The sequence below is a fragment of the Hypanus sabinus genome, chromosome 4 (assembly GCF_030144855.1).
Source record: "Hypanus sabinus isolate sHypSab1 chromosome 4, sHypSab1.hap1, whole genome shotgun sequence".
In the NCBI taxonomy this organism is placed as follows: domain Eukaryota; kingdom Metazoa; phylum Chordata; class Chondrichthyes; order Myliobatiformes; family Dasyatidae; genus Hypanus; species Hypanus sabinus.
The window spans coordinates 113,658,851-113,679,857 of record NC_082709.1 but is presented as its reverse complement, the minus strand read 5'-3'; the positions used below and the strand labels follow the sequence as shown (position 1 = coordinate 113,679,857).

General features: G+C 43.9%; 1 protein-coding gene across 1 annotated transcript in view; it reads right to left on the bottom strand.

The window, feature by feature from the left end:
• wwc3 (WWC family member 3) overlaps nucleotides 1-21,007 on the bottom strand; it is a 238,361-nt gene that overhangs the window by 65,215 nt on the left and 152,139 nt on the right. Inside the window, exon 6 of the mRNA XM_059967946.1 lies at nucleotides 3,644-3,773. Coding sequence (XP_059823929.1) covers nucleotides 3,644-3,773 — 130 coding nt within the window. The remainder of the gene's footprint in view (nucleotides 1-3,643; nucleotides 3,774-21,007) is intronic.

Sequence of the window (21,007 nt, the reverse complement as noted above, 5' to 3'; positions counted from 1 at the left end):
AAAAGTCTGTACATGCTCAAACAACGAGTACTGGAAGAGCACTTCCAAGTTTTCTCGATTCACGGTTGGTTGAATCCATGCATGCGGAATTCATGGATAAGGAGGGCAGACTGTATAGCATTTGTATTAGAAATAAAACCTTACTATATCCCAAAGTGCAATGAAAGGAAAATGAGACAGAATTCTATTCTATATATCTGGTGATGTTAAAACTAGGGTCATAATATTCTGCCAGTAAATTCCAGTCTTGAGAGCCTAAGCCATCATTCTTTTGGGGGAAAAAAAATGGGATGATGTTCATTCCTTTCAAATGGAGCTCATTACCATAACCACTATGCCAATCAGAACCATTGTAAGAGATAAGTAAGATCTTCCTAATCACTGTTTTTAGACTAAAAATCATTTGCTGCTTTCTAAAGCAGTTGGTTGCCAGACGGGTCAAAAACGGGCTCCGAATGAACCAGTACGAGGGATTAATCTACTTGACCTTGTCCTCCTCAGCCTACCAACATTGGTAGAAATGCCTTCAGAGGATTGTGCAGTGGTCAAAATCCAGTCCTCCCTTTCTATTATGCTGGGTGGCATTATGAAAGTGCTAAAGGGATTGGACTTAGACCTGGATTGCCAGAACTGGGTGTCCATGAGGTTCTGTGTACCGTTTGCACAGAAGCTGCTGAGAGGACAATCCATCACGGCTCTCTTCTGACATTCCCACCATCACAAATGCCGACCTTCAAGTCATTCGGTTCAGGCCACGTGACGTTAGGTAGTAATGGATGCAGCAAAGGCTACAGAACAAGGCCACACTCTCACCATGGAAATGGACACCTGCGCCCCAAAGCAAAACTGTTCCAGTGCCACCACAACGCTGTCATCCACCCAACATGCAAAAAATTGTTTAGGTGTGTCCTGTTTACACAAAGCAGGCAAATCCAATCCACTTACAGCAATCTGGCTGTGCTCAAACATCAGCAAAAGGCTGAAAGCCATCATCAAAAGTACCAAACGTAGGACGTGTTCTCCAATATTCTACTTACTGATAACCATCTTGTCCATATCAATGTGGACCAAGGACACAAATTCTGTAAGTGAAGTGACAGTGACTTGTCGTCCAAGCAGAAACTATCTGAGTGTGGCATCACGGAGCTCCAGCAAAGCTGAAGTTAGTGGCATCATGGGGAGAAGCTTCCAGTGGATGGAGTCATACAAAGACAGGTGGTTGTGGTTTTTGCATATCAATCAGGCCAGACCCAGTACATCACTTCAGGAGTTCCTCAGGGCACTGCCCCAGAATCAGAAAGGGGGTTTGAATGATCGTGAGAGAGGCCACAAGTTGCAGGAGTACAGAAAAGAAAGAGAGGGAAGTGGATTGATGGGATTGCTCTGCTTGGCCCTGGTATGAGGTGAATGGACTTGATTTTGCACTGAGATAATGTGGCAAGCCAGCTTCCTGGCACCCTGCAGGCTCTCAAGGCTGATTTATACTTGTGCAGACGGGCTACTCCGCAGCCTAAACCGTAACCCTGATTTTCACGTCTGCGTCGCTCTACGCCGTAGCGAGCACGCGTTGGTGTGTGCCAAAACATTAGTTGGCAGTGGGGTTTCTATGCCACTGTGATGAGTTTCTTCCTGAGAGACATGGATGAGGAAATGCATTTCAAACATTTTCACATGACGGCAGGTAGATTTGACGATTTGATTTCGCATCGGTTTACAGACATGGCAGAGAAGCAGCAACTGGAAATGTGTAGGAGGAAATGCAATGCTACCAAATGGACCAATCACAGTTGTTGCAGTCTGCGTCACCACGACACACGAGTTACTTTTCTGGGGAGGTGCACGTCACTCTACAGCGTAGATACGATGCACAAGTATCAGCCTTCACTCTTAGGATACACAAACAATATTTCAGGTAGCCCACAGCTTACTGATGCAGAATGCTATGATGTCCAGTGTTTTTTTGTACAGCTAAACATCATGCAAAATTAAATCAAACAATAACTGATTTAAGATATTTGTTGTCACATTTCTTCAACAGCTGCATCAAAAAAAAACTTTATTCTGCTTCTGCCGCCATCCTTTCAAGCCCTAGTGAGGAGTCTCAGCTCAAAATGTTGACTATTTATTCCCCTCCATAGATGCTGCCTGATTTGCTGAGCTCCGACAAAATTTTGTGCATGTTCCTCAAGGATTTCGAGCATCTGTGGAATGTCTGGTGTGTTCAAGGAATACCCCAAAAATTTGTTCCTTCTTTCATAGTGCAATATCTCACCTTAAAATACTGAATTAATGAACAACTAAATAAGGTCATTCTCAAATAGAATGTTCATTATCAGGATAAGAGCATTATTAGAAAAGCTGGCACTTGTTGCTGAACAACTTCTGCAGGGACAGTGGATGCGAACTATCTTCATTCTCTGACCCAGTGGACTGTTGGGGTACTTAAGGACCAGATCATCATTGTGGAACTTGATTTACTTAAAGGACATTAGTGAACCAATGTTTTTTATGGCAACTACACACAAAATGCTGGAGGAACTCAGCAGGGCAGGCAGCATCTATGGAAACGCACAAACAGTCGATGTTTTGGGCCGAGTCTCTTCCTCGGGACTGGAAAGCAAGGGGGAAAGAAGCCAGAATAAAAAGGTGGGGAGAGGAGATGTGGACAAGCTAGAATGTGATAGCGGAAGCCAGATAGGGGGGTGGTGGGAAGAGGCAAAGTTGATTAAATCGATGAGCTCACCATGCCATGGCATGGGTACATGAACCAACACCAACACAGTTGCCCATGCAGTGCAGAAAGAATTGGGGAACATTACCAGGGAAGACTTGGAACATGGACTGTTCCACGTAACCAACAAAAAGACAGGTATAGCTCATGGCTACCCCTTGAGTCTGCAGAAAGTGGGAGGAGCTGAAGGAGAAATTGTTGAGGGCAAGAACCAGTTCTGCTAGATGAAGGGGGGTGAGTCAGAGGGGAACTAGCTAGGTCTATTGTCAAAAAAGCAGAAAGCTTTAAGGCCTTCTTGATTGGGGGATAGTTATGTACAGGGACTGGACATCCATGGCAAAAATGAGGCAGTCAGGGCCGAGAACCCTAATCCTTCTTCTATTTCACACTATAGCCTACTCCGATATCCTTTCTTTTTTAATGTCTCCCATGGTCCAATCTCCTCACCCATCAGATTCTTTCTTCTCCATTCCTTTACCTTTCCCACTCACCTGGCTTCATCCATCATATTCTGGCCTCCTCCTCCTCTGCCACCCCCTTCCCCCGACCCCACCACCACCTTTTTATTTTGGCCTCTTCCCATTTGCTTTCCAGTCCAGATGAAGGGTCTTGGTCCAGAACTCTTTATTCATTTTCATAGAAATGCATTTTCTGCATTTGCATCACCTGCATCTGCTCCAGCATTTTGTGATTGTTCTCTGCATTTCCAGCATCTGCAGAATCTCTTGTGTTTATTATGATTTTTATGATGACTTACTTTTTTAAAAAAATAAACCAGCTTGGAATTAAAAAAAAGCAGGTTGGACCCTAATTCACAAATTACTATAGCAAGAAGCAGGATTTGCAATCATGCTTTATAATTAGCTTATGTGCCTGGGTATTTACTAATTTTGACAATGTGAAAAGTCTTACCTGAATAAGGTCCTGCCTTTCCTTTTCTCCTAAAGTAATTGATTTCTTGATTGTTCTCAGCTCATTCATTATTTCCTGGGCTTCATCCAGTTTATAGTTTGTTTGACTATCCGATATTTTACGATCAATCCTGAGCCAAAAGAAAAAAAATAAATAAATGCTTGAGTGGTGTGTTTTACTTTCCTCCTCTTGGTGAGTCAGCACTATTTTTGGCTGGTAGAAATAATTCTCATATCTTGGTTATCAAAACCCTGACAGAGATTTCAAGCAACCATACTAAAGAAATACATTTACCACAATGATTGAACAACCAGATTTTCTGAAACTTAGGAACCCCATCGCATAAAAACCCAGAGCCTCCGAAACACCAACAGAGGCTCTAAAGACCTCAACCTGTGACAGGAAGGATCTTTGCCAAGAAGGAGAGATGGCCTATACTTTGGGACAACTTGAAAGATCGGTCCAGGACAGAGGATTCTGTCCAGCTGCTGTCGGAGGCCTGTGCCTCATTAGGGGTGATGGGTTTAAGGAAGTAAATTCTGCAGCACTTTCTTTTGGAAAACCATATATATGGTGTTGAGAACAAAAGAACTTGTGTTGTCTGACATTGCCACCATGCATTCAGTAGATAGAATTAGGGGTCAACAAGTTAAACTCAATCACAAAAGATTACAATATGGGTGCTTGCATGAGAACAAAGCTGCAATTTTACTTGTGCTTATTTTTATGGAAATGGTTCAATAAAAGGTTTATATTTGAGGACTGATCAAGGTCTCAAGGGCCCTAAGTAATCCAGCTTGTCGAAATAGGCAATTATTTTTTTTAAATGCTTCTTAAGCGATGCAGAGGCTATGAAGAAGCACATTGTCTGAGGAAAGGATCAAATATAATAACAACTGGAGTGCAAGGTAGATATATATAAATTTAATCATGCAAAGTCCTTTTAGCTGATTTCACTGTGAAAAGCCCCAGAAAGATTGATCTTCAGTAGCAATGATCAACTGACCAGCATGTGGTTCCCATCAGAAGGAAAGCCCTGAAACAAACAACCTTCTCAAATGAGCTGACATAAAGATTCAACTTAAAAACTTAATTCTTTCAATGCTTGCACGGTCTATACCTCAAAGCAGGCCCAGCCAAATGTGGTCCAGTGTCCTGCAGGAAAGAGTGCTTTTGCAATTGAAACTTCTACAAGTGTTCATCTGAAAGTATCCTGACTGGTACAGCAACTTAAACGTACAGGAACACAATAAGCTACAGAGAGCAGTGGACTCTCGCCAATACACTGCAGGCATATTCTTCCCCATCACCAGTAATATCTACAGGAGTCAATACCTTAAGAAGGCAAGATCCATCAACAAAGATCCCCACCATCCTGTCATGCAATCTTCTCGTGGCTACCATCAAGCAGGAGATAAAAGCCTGAAGTCCCATACAATAGGTTCAAAAGCAGCTACTTCCCTTCAACCATTCAGTTCTTGAATCAATCAGCACAAATCTCATCACTACAGTTTATTAACACTATGACTACTTTGATCATTTTGCTCTAAACTGGACTTTGTTATTGTCCTAATTATCTACTAATTGTGTGGGTTTTTTTTGTAAAAGTTGCGTTGACTTGTGTTTAATTTATGTTTCTCTCATGAATGCTGCTTATACAATGCTGCATGCCCGTGAGGCCTCTGCAAGCAAGTTTTCCACTGCACCTTGCAAACATACACCTGTGCATTTGACAACAAACTTGAATTTGAACCAACTAGGATTAACATGGCATCTTCAGTGTAGGTACTTGTCTAAGGGCACTTCACAAGTGCAATGTCAAGCCCCAAGCCACGCAAGGACATAGCAAACCTGGTCAAAGGGACAAAGTTTATGGAGCAGCAATAATACAGAGGAGAACTTGGCAGCTGGAGGCACAGTTAGCAATATAACAATAATCACAAATGCTTGAGAGACAGGAGCATAGAGATTCACCCAACCCACCTGGCACATTAGCAGGTGATCTCACAGGAAAGGCCAAGTATGTGCAGTCGTATGCACATTGTCCCTTGGGTAGAATCTGTGGTACAATATCTAACCCTCTGGGCATAACATAATGACAGGTTCAGTAGGCCAAAGTGGACTCCTTCACAAGCAAATATGGAACAGAAAGCTTTGGCCCATGATGTTCCATCAAAGAGGCAGGGAGAAACAAGTTGGGAAAAAAAATCTGGATGAAAAATTCTTTTAAATAGCAGCAACAACTTGGGAGGAAATGCAAAAAAATGGTTAAAGCAAAGAAATATTCCAGTGGACTTCACAAGAGTGAAAGCAATGAAAGCTGACACCAACTCAAAGCACAGATATTAAATGAAAATCAAAAACAAACTACAGACACTGGAAATCTGAAACAAAAACAAAGTGGTGGAACCAGCCAACAGGGCAGGGAGCACCTGCAGAGAAAGAAATAAAGCTAGTTTCAGTTTCGGGACCTTTCATCAGAACGGGGAAAGAGATTTTTTTTAAAGTGTAGGGAGAGATAGCTAAGTCAAGGGTTATCTGACATGATGAGCCCAGGTCAACTGAGTTATTGTGACAGAAGATGGAGCCAGTGTTAACATTGTGAAGTAAAAGCTGGCCTGAAGAGTGGAGGAATCCATTTAAGGTATGCTTCAAGCACACGTTCTGAAGTTTTAGAGTCATACAACATGGAAAAAGGCCATTCTTGCTGATCTGCATACACCGATTTACACCAATTCTACACTAATCCCATTTTTATTGTTCTCCCCACATTCCTGTCAACTACCCCAAGATTTGATCATTCACCCAGAGGCAATTTGCATTGCCCAATTAACCTGCCAGCCCACACATCTTTGGGATCTGGGAGGAAACCGGAACATGCAGAGGAAATCCTCCTGGTGCAAGCTCCACATAGATGTACCAGAGATTGGGATTGAACCTGGTTTGGTGAGGCATCAGTCCTTTTATCTGTCAGTATGCCATTCTTCCAGTTTGCTGCAGTATCGGAAGCCTGGAATAGACTATAGTTCTTTAAATCGTAGCTTTTCATGCCAATCTCTACTAATCTGAGCAGACTATGGGAGGACTCCACAAGATCTTACAGTTTAAGAAAATCAGATTTTTATCTAAAGGCAAAATAATACATGCTTGAGCAGCTGCTGAAGAATGTGCTTTGGCATTTTTACTTCTGTGTACTCTTATTTCTATCTTCACGCACTAATGGATTCTGCAGGAGAATAACAAGGCTTCCACCAGATAACTGACATTGCAGATTCCAGGATTAGATCTTAGTATTTGTGGGGGTCCCAAAGTAGTGGTGGTGGTGGGAAAGATGCTGGAGTCAATTATAAAAGATGAAATAGCGGCACATTTGGATAGCAGTAACAGGATTGGTCCGAGTCAGCACAGATTTACGAAGGGGAAATCATGCTTGACTAATCTTCTGGAATATTTTAAGGATGTAACTAAGAAAATGGACAAGGGACAGCCAGTGGATGTAGTGTACCTGGACTTTCAGAAAGCCTTTGATAAGGTCCCACATAGGAGATTAGTGGGCAAAATTAGAGCACATGGTATTGGGGGTAGGGTACGTACATGGATAGAAAATTCATTGGCAGACGGTAAACAAAGAGTAGGGATTAACAGGTCCCTTTCAGAATGGCAGGCAGTGACTAGTGGGGTACCACAAGGCTCGGTGCTGGGACTACACCTATTTACAATATATGTTAATGATTTAGATGAAGGGATTAAAAGTAACATTAGCAAATTTGCTGATGACACAAGGCTTGGTGGCAGTGTGAAATGTGAGGAGGATGTTAGGAGAATGCAGGGTGACTTGGACAGGTTGGGTGAGTGGTCAGATGCATGGCAGATGCAGTTTAATGTGGATAAATGTGAGAGTTTCCACTTTGGTGGCAAGAACAGGAAGGCAGATTACTATCTGAAAGGTGTCAAGTTAGGAAAAGGGGGAGTACAACAAGATCTAGGCAACCTTGTTCATCAGTCACTGAAAGTAAGCATGCAGGTACAGCAAGCAATGAAGAAAGCTAATGGCATGTTGGCCTTCATAACAAGGGGAGTTGAGTATAGGAGCAAAGAGGTCCTTCTGCAGCTGTACAAGGCCCTGGTGAGACCACACCTGGTGTATTGTGTTCAGTTTTGGTCTCCAAATTTGAGGAAGGACATTCTTGCTATTGAGGGAATGCAGGGTAGGTTCATGAGGTTAATTCCCAGGATGGCGGGACTGTCATATGTTGAAAGATTGGAGCGACTGGGCTTGTATATACTGAAATTTAAAAGGATGAGAGGGGATCTTTCTGAAACATACAAGATTATTAAGGGATTGGACACGCTAGAGGCAGGAAACATGTTCCCAATGTTGGGGGAGTCTAGAACCAGAGGCCACAGCTTAAGAATAATGGGTAGGCCATTTAGAATGGAGTTGAGGAAACACTTTTTCACCCAGAGAGTTGTGGATCTATGAAATGCTCTGCCTCAGAAGGCAATGGAGGCCAATTCTCTGGATGCTTTCATGAAAGAGTTAGATAGAGCTCTTAAAGATAGCAGAGTCAAGGGACATGGGGAGAAGGCAGGAACTGGGTACTGATTGTGGATGATCAGCCATGATCACATTGAATGGTGGTGTTGGCTCAAAGGGCCAAATGGCCTACTCCTGCACCTATTGTCTATAACTCAGTTGCAGGAGGAGAAAAACATGGAAAGTTTGGAGAGACTTATGAGAAGGAATCAGCAGCTGACTCCGTTCAGAATTCATAGGATTTTGAATCTCTTGGTGCTTCATCCCAGAGCATAAAGCAACAGATACAAAATATGACAACAGTGAATTAAAGCCTGCAGTTTTACTTGTCCATGAAGGGAAGCATTACTATCAGCACCATTCCCTGCTGATAACCAAGGATTACCAACTCCAGTTGATCTCAGCTTCAAATAGTTTCTCAAAACTATGAGGGAGCAACTACAGATAGTGAGTCAGCTGGCCACTGTCTAAAACAGTTTTGCACCCCCTCCTCCTACCCACACAAGAAATGATGCCTACCCCACTTGGCGGCTCTAGAAAGGAAAGGGCAACTCTCTATGATGCCATAGACCTAATGTTTATAACCACAGACATAATGCCTTTCTTTCTCACTGTCTTTGTTCTCTGTGAACTCAAGTTAGCTTCCAACAATGAGGTCCTCAGAGGACAGGCAACATATTCTATTTAATGATGTATAAGGTACATTATAACTGTGGATGGCATCTTTCCTGTTGGGCCAACCTGCCAGAGGCTGTTTTTTCAGATCAGTTTGATCATAAAGCAGAAGAATTTTTTAAAACATTTAGACAGTTAAAAATAAAACCTTTGTTAGCCTGCTCAAAATGTAATTGCATTCCCGTTGATCTCTTGAAGATCAGGAGAAATATCAGGAAGTTGAAGGAAAAAAAACATTAAGTTTGGCGTCTGCAGCTGGTCTCACTAGTCTCAGAGAACCATACACTGGTACTGCTAGGTTTTTCTGTTCTACAATTGCACCCAGGGCCCTGTCATTTACAGTGCAATTTCTGCCTCATCTGAGTTAATTCCATCTGCCACTCCTTTGCCCAGTCTTCAAGGTGATCTATATCCAGTTGTAACCTTAAACAATCTTCCTTCACTGTCTACCATGCCATCACTTTTGGTGTCATCCACAAATTTATTAATCAAGCTACTTGCATGCACACCACTGGTCACAGGGCTTCAGTCTGAACTATGACCCATCCTCTGTCTCCTACAACCAAGATAATTTCATACCTAACTGGCCAGTTCATGCTGGAACCCACGTGATCTCATCTTTCAGACCAGCCTACCATGCTAGACCTAGTCAAAATTGAAGTCCAATAACATCTATTGCCCTGGCCTCGTCAATCCTCTTGGCCATCCTAGAAAGACTAATTAATCAGTATTTTTTATAAATTTGTCACCATTTCCCACTAATGGCCTTGCTGTCCAATCCTGTTCTCTCCAACTACTGGTAGATCCTGATCTTCAGAAGTTCCCACCACTGGTGTCAGGCTCACCAGCCCATAGTTTGCAGCTCCACTTAAATAAAAGTATATTAGCCACCCTCCAGTCTTCTGGTCCCAACACCTGCTAATTTCATTGATTCTGTAGTGGTTCTTTGTATTTACTGTGTATGCCTACAAGAAAACAAATCTCAGGGTTGTAAATGGTGACATATACTGTATGTACTTTGATAACAAGTTTACTTTGAACTTTATTCTGCACATCCTTGGGACATGGAAGGAAATGAGAGCACCCAGGGGTACCCCATAGAATCAATGTGCAAATTCCACACAGCCATCAGATACAGAATTCTCTGCCAGGGCCCCAGCAATTTCTTCCATTCCTACCCACAATAGCCTAGGGTACACCAGGGATTTATCCACCTTTGTGTGCCTCAAGACTGTCAACACCACTATCTTCAATCTATCGAAATGTTTCAGTTCATCACTATTCTCTTTCTCTGAAATTCTCTAACTTCCATGGGCTCCTCCACAGTTGGTCACTGCACTGAGCATCAGCAGTTCAAGGCAGCAGCTCATCACACTTGCTCAGCTCAAGGGCAATTCGGGATGGACAAATATTGATCACTTATAAAACCAACATTAGGTTGCCTTGGATCTGCAACATCAAAGTTATTATTCATCCTTCTCATACCACCTTCAAGGAAAATATATTTGCTGTAGTTTATTTAGTTACTGAGACTCAGTGTGGAGTAGTCACTTCTGGCCCTTCGAGCTTAGCAGCCCAGTAACTCCCAATTTAACCCTAGCCTAAACGCAGGACAATTTACAATGACCTTTTAACTCCCAAGTCTTTGGACTGGAGGAGGAAACCGATGTACCCATAGGAAACCCACGCGGGCACAGGGAGAATGTACAAACTCCTTACAGGCAGCGGCGGGAATTGAACCTGGGTTGCCTGTAAAGCATTGTGCTAACCACTAACCTAGCATGCTATTCAGGACTGTGTTTCTTCACGTGCGGCAGACAAGTGTGCTCAGGCACTTGTGCTGAGGATTATACAAATTCCCATGCATAGTTATCTCAAAGAACCCACACAATATCACAAAACACCAAAGGGTACATAGTCTGATCCAAATCAGCATTAAATCTTGAAAAATTCTAAAAAATGTAGGAGGAGCATTTAGGACAAAGAGCTGCACAAAACAGAAAAAGGCCTTTCTACCCCTCAGCACCCTTAAGCCACCCATTTACACTGATCTTACACCATCTAATTTTATTTTCCCCACATTCTGTCAACTGCCCCCGGATTCTACCCACAGCAAGGGCAAGAGACAATGGCCATCTTCATGTCCTTGGGATGTGGAAGGACCCAGGAGAATCCCATAGGGTCACCATGTAAATTCCACACAGACAGCAGCACCAGAGGTCAAAATTGAATCCAGATTGCTGTGAAGAGTATGATTCCAGGAATGAAAGGGTTATTATTGAGGAACGTATGAGGACTCTGGGTCTCTACTCACTGTAATTCAGAAAGATGGCGGGGGGAATCTCATTGAAACCTTTCGAATGTTGAAAGGCCTAGACAGATTAGATGTAGAAAGGATGTTTCCCATGGTGGGAGAGTCTAGGACAAGAGGGCACAGCCTCAGGATAGAGGGGCGTCCATTCAAAGCAGAGATGCTGAAATATTTCTTTAGCCAGAGGGTGGTGAATTTGTGGAATTTGTTACCACAGGAAGCTGTGAAGGCCAGGTTGTTGGGTGTATTTAAGGTAGAGATAGATAGGTTCTTGATTGGACATGGCATCAAAGGATACAGGGAGAAAGCTGGGGAGTGGGGCTGAGGAGGGGAGAAAAGGATCAGCCATGATGGAATGGCAGAGCAGACTTGATGGGCCAAATGGCCTAATTCTGTTCCTATGTCTTGTGGTCTTAAGGGGCAGCTCTAGCAGCTATGCCACAGTACTGCCCAATGGGTGACATCTACTCTATTGAGGCAGGATCAGAGGTTTCTGGCAATAATGCAGACTCCTGGGAGAAAGAAAAAAAACTCTTATTTTCAACAGAGACCCAATTCCAGCAGCATAGGTTATAGTTCTCCTAAATACAAGTCTTCAAGCAATAAAGGTCAACACTCCATTTGCCTTCTTGATAACCTGTCGCATCTGCAAACCAAACATTTGCAATTCATGCATGAGCACTGCCAAATCCCTCTGCCCAAGAGCACACTGCAATCTTTCACCATTTAAATAATAGCCTGATTTTCTATTTTACCTTCTAAAATGAATGACCTCACATTTACTCTTGCCCACTCACTTATCTATAACTCTCTGCAGACTGCCTGCATCCTCTGCACAATTTGATTTTCCATTGAAGTTAGCATCATCAGCAAACTTAGATACACTAGACACTGCTGAGATACACAACACCCAGTCCCCTCTTCCAAATTGTCAATATACACAGTGGCCACTTTATTAGGTACACCTGCTCGATAATGCAAATATCATGTGGCAGAAATGCAATGCATAAAAGCATGCAGACACGGTCAAGAGGTTTAGTTGTTCCCCAGACCAAACATCAGAATGGGGAAGAAATCAAATCTAAGTGGATTTGACCATGCAATGGTTGTTGGTGCCAGATAAGGTAGATTGAGTATCTCAGAAACTGCTGATCTCCTGGGATTCTCATGTACAACAGAGTTTACAGAAAATGGTGCAAAAAGCAAAAAAAATCCAGTGTGTGGCAATTCTCTGGGTGAAAAGCCTTGTTAATGAGAGATCAGAGAAGAATGGCCAGACTGGCTCAAGCTGACAGGAAAGCACCAGTAACTCGCAACATGTTGAACCCTGAAGTGGATGGGCTACAGTGGCAGAAGACTACACCTAGTTCCATTCCTGTAACTAATAAAGTGGCCACTGAATATATATTGTGAACAGTTGTGGGGCCAGCAGCAACCTCTACAGTACTCTGCTCACCACTGATTGCCAACCTGAGAAAATTCCAACTCTCTGCCCCCTAATGGCTAAACAATCCTCTATCCATACTAATACATTACCCCAACTCCACGTATCCTTAACTTATAAGTGTTTTATGCAGCACCTTATTGAATGCCTTCAGAAAATCCAAGTATATAACATCCACCTGCTCCCTTATACCAACTATACTCAATATATCCTCAGAGAAATTCTGTAACTTTGTCCAACAGGACCTGCCCATCATAAATTTATCCATGTCAGCCTGATGCAACCACTTCTATCTGGACGTCTCATTATTTTGCTTTAACTGTAGCTTCAAGCATTTGCCCAACCACAGATGTTAAGCTAAATGGCCTATAGTTATTTGCCTTTTGCCTACATCCTTTCATTTTAAACAGTGGCATGACATTTCCAAACTGCTAGAACCAGCTCAGAGTCCACAGAATTTTGGTAAATCATCAGAAGCACCTCCACAATAACGCCTGCCATTTCTTTCAATGCTCTGGGATGCATCCCATCAGTTCCACCTTTATGCCCACTAGTTTGTTCAGCATTACCACTTTGATGATAACGATCATATCAAAGTGTTGGCGTGTGGCCAAGTGGTTAAGGTGTTGGTCTAGTGATCTGAAGGTCGCTAGTTCGAGCCTCAGCTAAGGCAGTGTGTTGTGTCCTTGAGCAAGGACCTTAACCACACATTGCTCTGCGACACCGGTGCCAAGCTGTATCGGCCCTTACCTTTCCCTTGGACAACATCGGTGGCGTGGAGAGGGGAGACTTGCAGCTTAGCTTGGGCAACTGCCGGTCTCCCATACAACCCAGGCCTGCGCCCTGAAACTTTCCAAGGCGCAAATCCATGGACTCTTGAGACTAACGTATGTCTAAGTAAGGTCCTCACCTCATCTCTTTAGCCTGTTAGATGTTTGGCCATGAAGATTGTGCAAAATAGTCATTCATAGTCTCAACCAATTCCATGCTACCCAATACTAATTTCCCATTCTTAAACTTCCAAGGGCCCTACGTTCATTTTAGGCACACTTTCTCTGTTTTATACGTGGAAGAGCTTTCATTTACTTTCATAATCTATCTTCCTTTTTCTTATTGCTTGCTTAGTTGTGTGTTTGGTTTTTATAGTTTTCCCAATCTTCCAGTTTCCCATTAGTGACCTTTGCATGTGTGAGCCTCCTTACATCCTTAGTTAACCAAGGCTGGCTGTCCCCACCATCCCTGTCCTTGCTTCTGATTGGAATATACTTTAGTTGTGCACTCTGAAAAGTCTCTTGGAAAGTCCTCCACTGTTCCTCAACTATCCCATCATATAGCCTGTAACTAATAGAGGACAAGCATTTAACATGGGGGGGTGGGGGGGGGGGGGGGAGTTTAAAGAAAATGTGTGGGGCAATTTTTTTTTATGTAGAGGGGTCGGTGCCTGAAACAGGTTGCCAGGGGTATGATAGTGGTGTTGAGCCTTTTAATAGTTACATGAACATTCAGGAAATGGGCAGATATGGATCACATACAGAAGAAGCTTAGTTTAATTTGGTATCATGTTTGGCATGTACACCTTGGGCCAAAGAGCCTGATCCTGTGGTGTACTGTTATGTTCTATGCTTTGTGTGAATGGCAATACTGATTGTAATAATAAATGAGGGAATTGGAGTAAATCTTCTTCTGGAGTCCAGGGGAATCAGTGAAATCTGGTCAAAATCCATGTAGTATGACTGTGCACAAATCCCAGAACCACCATCACCATTTAGTTCAAGGACCTGGGGAGGGAAAGTACGGTAGCACATGTAAATGGGAATCACTAGCGTTCAGGCCTGATGCTGATTACTCAGCTGGGCGTTGAAGGCTTGTGTTAGGCCATTCACTGATTTACCAGCACCAGACTCTCCATTGCCAAAGGTGGAACATTCAGCAGTCCATTTCAAGCCGACATTGGATCTGCAAAATGGAGGCATGGAGTAGAGGAAACATGCCAAGATGGCACATACTCCTACTGCGCACATCACCGCAAACACACTGCCACACTGTCCGGATAAAATCACAAAACCAAACACAAACTTTTGTTTGTACAGTGCCTTTACCCTTGGAAAATGTCCCAAAGCAAACTGAAAGGTGTGTCATCAGCCATTTAACACCAAGCCGCACGAGGACGCAGGTGCCAGGGAGCACCACAGAGGAGGAAGGGGTGGAGAAGTGGAGACGTTTAAAGAGGAAATTCCACAGTTTAGTGCCCAGCCAGCTGAGAGCACAGCTGCCAATGCTGAATCAAAGGAGGGCAGGAATGACCAAGAAACCGGATGTGGAGGCATGTACAGATGACCAGGGACTGCTGAGTGCAAGAGGTTGTGGAACTGATATAACTGTGGAATACTAAGGGAAGCCTTGCCAGGGACGTCCAGAAGCAACTCCCAGCATCCACGAGTAACAGGATATTCAGGCTAGTGGGATCACTACTGGGTTTTCGGTAGCATCAATGAGGCCTCATTGTGCTAAGCAAACTGTACTAGGAAATGGAAAACGTTATTTTACTTCACATCTTGCGGAGAGCTCGCACCAGTCCTCATAACTATCCTCCCTGAAAAGATATGCAGCATATCCTGAAAGAATGGAAAGTTCTGTTACGGCTGCTACGTTTTGCATCATCGGCTGCTGGCAATATTCCCTTACCTAACCACAGTCTGTTTCCTGCAAAGCTTTTCATCAACAGCAGGTACTGTTAGAGCCGCCAGCTTTTCACTCAACCCTACCCAGGGCCCAAACACAATCCAGCCTTTGTTCTAACATACTTTTGAAAGTTTGTCATCGAAAGATCACCCGGCCCTCTTCTGTGTATCTCTGCTGTCCCTTGCCTCATGCATTATATATTTAATCCAGGTTTGTTGAGATGCCAACTAACAAAAGCATTCTGTTTGAGAAGTATGTCAGGACTTTCAGGGCTGAATAACTTGTTACTGCAACGGAAGGGGGAGGGAGGGGCCCAAGTTCAATCCTGCCAATTCTGTTGAGCCTAGTAACTGGACAAATAAAAATTCACTACAAAAACAAATGTCAAAGGAAGATATCTGCACGGCTAAACAGAAAGGGTGAGGTGAGAGGGAGCAGGAGCAGCTGTAACATGCAGACAAAGCTGGCGTGGGCAGCCAGGGGTAGAACAGTTTTGAATTGCAGTTACAACTGCGATCCTGCAAGTTTTGGAGGCCAGCAAAGCTGATCACAGTCCACTTCAATCCTTGTGTTTAGTGGTCAAGTTATCACCGTGGCCACTTCACAAAAATATGCCCCACAGGGGGGGAGGATGGAGTATCAGACTAGGTAAGGGAACAGCTCAATCTCTAAGAGTATATCTGAAACAGAAGTAAGCCATGCAATTGTTTCTTACAGCTCTCTGCCTAGTATTTCCAGTTTCAAGATTGTTTAATGTCTTTTCCAGTACACAAGGGTGTAGGAGAACAAAATAATTGTTACTTCAGATCTGAAGCAGCACAAAAAAAAACACAATGATAAAAACACAATAAAATAAATACACAAGATGGTTTATTTACATTGATTGATTGAATGTCGATAAAGTGATACCAGGTAAAGGAGTCTGTACATAAGGTGACTGTGTCAGGAAATGATGAAGTAGTTGCACTGGGGGATGTGGAGGGGTGGGTTAGTGGGTGGAGGTGTTGACCAATCTTGGGGAAATAACTTTTTTTTTGAGTCTGGTGATCCAGATGGGGATGCTACTACCCCCATCCCTGATGGGAGTTGGACAAACAGTCCATGAGCAAGGTGGGTGGGATCCTTCACGACGTTACTGGCCTTTTATGACACCTTTCTGTATCTATGTCCTTGACGGCAGGTAGGCTGATGCTGGTGACACGTTGGGCAGTTTTGACTACCTGTTGTAGACCCTTCCTGTCGACCTCAGTGCAGTCTCTGTACCATGCAGTGATGCAGCATGTTAGGATGCTCTCGACTGCACATCTGTAGAAGGACACGGGTATAGACATGCATAGCCCAGCACTCTCCAGCCTCCTCTGAAAACAGAGGCATTGGTGAGCTTTCTTGATCGTGCAGGATGTGTTCTGGGACCACAAAAAGTCTTGTGTGAGCAAGAGTGTACAGTAGCAGGCACAGCGCACAGCCCTGGGGTACCCATGTTGAGGATGATGTGGAGAGAGGAGCAGTTGTGCATCCTGACCATCTGAGGTTAGGAAGTCCAACACCCAGTTGCAGAGTGGTGTACTTACTCTGAGGAATAGGAGTTTGTTCACCAAGGTCTGTGGAACAATAGTGTTGAAAACTGAACTGCCATCCAGAAACAGCATTTTGACATAGGCATCTTTGCCTACCATGTGTCATAGCCAGATGCATGACAGATGCTAAGGCATCTGTCGAAGAGCAGTTCTGTCAGTAAGCATATTGGTGAGAATCCAGTGTGGCAGGAATGGAGCTTTTCATGGGTGCCATTACCAGCCGACCAAAGTACTTCATGATGATTAGTGTCAGTGTCACCAGGGAGTTTGTTAGCTGGTAGCATAGTGGTATCAGCGCCGGACTTCGGAGCGAAGGCTCCCAAGTTCAAATCCAGCCGGCTCCCTTGCACGCTTTCCATCCGTGCTTGGTTGAGCGTAGAGCTAGCAACTTGGCTTCATGAAAACAAGAAAGCCTGCTCAAAAAACGCCATGATGACGGTATCCCAATGACTCCACTCAGAGATAAGGGCTTTCTTCTTCTTCACCGGGGAGTAGCTCAGAAGGTGTAGATTTTTTGGCACAGGGACGATGGTGGCCGATTTGAAGCAAGTGGGGCCAGCAGCCAAATGTTGAAGATGTCCATGAAGACATCGCTGAGCTGGTGCGCACACTCCCAGAGCACTCAGCCTGGGATGTCGTCTGTCCCAGCAGTCTTACGGGGGTTGATTCTCTCCAAAGTCCTTCTCACATCTGCTGCTATTACAGACAGTGGCTTCGCACCTGGAAGGACGACGGGCGGGGGGGGGGGGGGGGGGGGGGAGAGCGGGTTTCATGACTGGTGTCGTTTATGTTATGCATCGAAGTGTGCATAAAAGTTATTTTGGTTGCCAGGGAGTGCGTGGTCAGTAATCCTATGTATTTGCAGGACATACAGGCTTGGCTCTGCCAACAGTTGTGTGAGCTTTTCCAAGTCAAAAGTAGTTTTTATTTTGCAGTATATGGCAGTGCCTTCCATAACAAGCCAAAGGACATTTTAAGAGGACAGGTGAATGAGGAACACGACGCTGTCAGTCTAAAACCTGACCAAGTCATGGCAACAGGCATTATACCCTAAAGCAAGCTAATTCACCTGAGAGATCACTATAACCATCTAGTCATCAGTACTAACACTAACATGATATCCACATTTTAGGTCTCCCTTCTGGTAGTTGGGCTCACCTACAGACATTATTTCAGTAATTTAACAACTCTGCCACCATACCTGACAAAGGTTCTAACCCCAATCCAGACAGTTAAGCATAATTTTTTGGAAGCCATTTCAGTACTTCAGTGAGATGACTGCTCTTCAACAGACATCTTTCAGGTGAGACCTGATACATTCTTTCAGACAGCATTAATATTTCTATGGCATTCTTCTGAAGAGGACGGAAGATGTTTCAGAAATACGGCCAACAATTATCCCTCGATCTATACCAGAAAAATTAGATTATGTGGTATTCATTAGAGTTTCTTTGCCAGACTTTATTGAAATCTTATTTAAAGCCTTCCATGCGCTGGTGTCTCAGGTGCATGACTACATAGTGCTTAATGGTACCTCAGGATCAGTCAGCTCATGGCCCAACCAGAAGCCCTGGCTGAACGCTAAGGAATCCTCCCTGCACAAAGCCCAGATCCTGCCTTCAGATCTGGTGACAGAACAGCCCCCACAACAGTTAGGAGAAACCTCATCTTAGGCATCAAGAGGGCTAAGACCACCTACGCACAAGAAGTTCAAGAAAACCCATTTGGTAACAATCCCTGGTGTACGTGGCTGGGCATCACTGGGATCAAGGGCATCACTGACTAAGCAAGGAACAACAACATTGACTTTACCAATGATACCTCCCTCTCTGATGCACTCTGAGGCATGCAACAACGCCGGTGACAAAAGCTACCCCTCTCCCAGGTGAGCTGCCACTGTCTGTAGCAGCAGCAGGTAAGAGAAGAACTCTGCAGTGAGTTAACCCCCGTAAGGTTGCCAAGCCAAACAACACCCCAGGCCAAGTACTCGGTGTGTGCACACCTGATCACTGATACCTTCAACCCTTCACTCATCCAGGCTTCTGTCCCCACGTACCTCAATCAGCCGCCACCATCCCTATACACAGGAACCTTACACTTTCAGAACTAAACTACTGCCTGGTGGCACTGACGCCAATCCATAAAGTACTTTGAAAGGCTGAAAATGACACATCATTAACTCCATTCCTGCCACAATGGAGACTCACCAATACGCTTACCAACAGACAGTTTTATGACAGATGCATCTGGCACTGACATGCCTAGAAAACCAAGACACTTATGTCAGAAACCTGCTTCTAGATTTCAATTCGGCATTCAACACTATTGTTCCACAGACCTTGGTAAACAAACCCCTACTCCAACTGTGCAACTGGGTGATGGGCTTCGTAATGAACAACCTCAGGTAGTCAGGATGGACCACCACTCCTCCACCCCATCATCCTCAACACGGGTGCCCCGACAGGGCTACACGTTGAGCCCACTGCTATACAGTCTTCTCACACATGACTGCACAGCCAAACATCCAAGTAATCACATTGTCAAGTTTGTCGATGACACGATGGGGGCGGGGTTCATCACCAACAATGATGAGACGGCCTACAGAGGGGAGGTGGAAGAGCTCCCAGCCTAGTTCCTGGCTTAAATAAGTTTTTCCTCAGTGTTAACAAGACTAAGGAGGTGGTTATCGACTTCAGGAGAACCTGCACCACTCACACCCCTCTTTACATCAGCGACACAGCAGTGGAAACTGTGAGCAGTTTCAAACTCCTGGGAGTGCACTTCACACACAACCAAGTCATCTGTCAACCTCTTTTACTCCCACCTATCAAATCACTCCCCACACCTGAAGTCTTCCAATCTAGTCAACATTCTGTAAATATCCACTGCACTCAACAGAGGATTCAAAAGTACTTCATAAAGAGTAAAGAACTTTGGGACAGAGATCATTAAGGTCTATATAAAAACAATTTTTTTTGCTCTGTTGACTTGATCATGTGATATTTGACATTCAGTTAGGTCACACAACACCCTTCGCATGATGCCTAATCTGCAAGACATCAGCCCACTTTATCTTACAAAACCTATTGCATCTACCCTTTCTGAATGTGTCACTTCCAACATGTTCCAAATAGTTGCCTTGTTTTAAGCATAATTCATTAATCAATGAATAGAAAAACCTTTTGCAATATTTAAATTAAAACAGCTTCTGTGCTACTTTTGCCACTATGATTACAAGGAGAAAACACAAGCGTATTTTTCACTGATTCAACAAAACACGTCAATAGGACTTCTAACTAGTCTTGGTGATTTTTTAATATTACAAAATGTTAAAAACATCAATAAAAACAAACCAATTCTAACACAATTCATTGATTGCAAGCCACTTGCAATAGAGACCTCTTTCAAAGAAATGAACATGACAGAGAACCACAGCCACCGGTCACCGAGGAAAAGGCACAGCCTACAACAATGGGTGCATCTTCCCATGGGTGGAAACGTCACCATGAAGACTTCTGGACCTTGCACTACAGTTGTTATTTGGGCTGAGCTACACTCTGGACATAAAAGTGCTTGCTAGCAAAGGAAGTCCATCCATGGCACTGAGTTCATTAGACAGCTACCTTTCCATCAGGACGGTGATTTGAGATTTTAAAAGCAGCATTTCATGGCAGGTTACAAAAAAAGAGCTTCAACCAGTGACTGATTGGTGTTTGGGATTGATTAGAAAGGGCAAATTAAAGGACGGCAGGGGCAAGTGCAGGGGCCATTATCTGAGTGGACAGAGTCAGAGTGGTGATCTTGAGGCTTTAGCTCTTCGAGACGTCAGAGAAAAGAGGTGTCAGTCAGAGTAAGCAAAAGAAAGAAAAGCTGAAGGTTAAGTTACATTTTCCTTCCTTTCTTTATATCTGCTCAGCTGGGACAGTAGAGATGCCTCGCAGGATAATTGAATGCTCCTCTTGCAGGATGTGGGAAGGGAGACCTCCATTGTCCCTGACAACTACAGAATACTCCTGTTGGGGATGTTGTCCTAACAGAGGAAAGTCTCAGCTCTCTGGCACTGTGTCTGCCTCTGAGACTCAGAAGGGAAAAGGGGAGAAGACACACGCTGTGATGGTAAGGGATTCAATTGTTATGG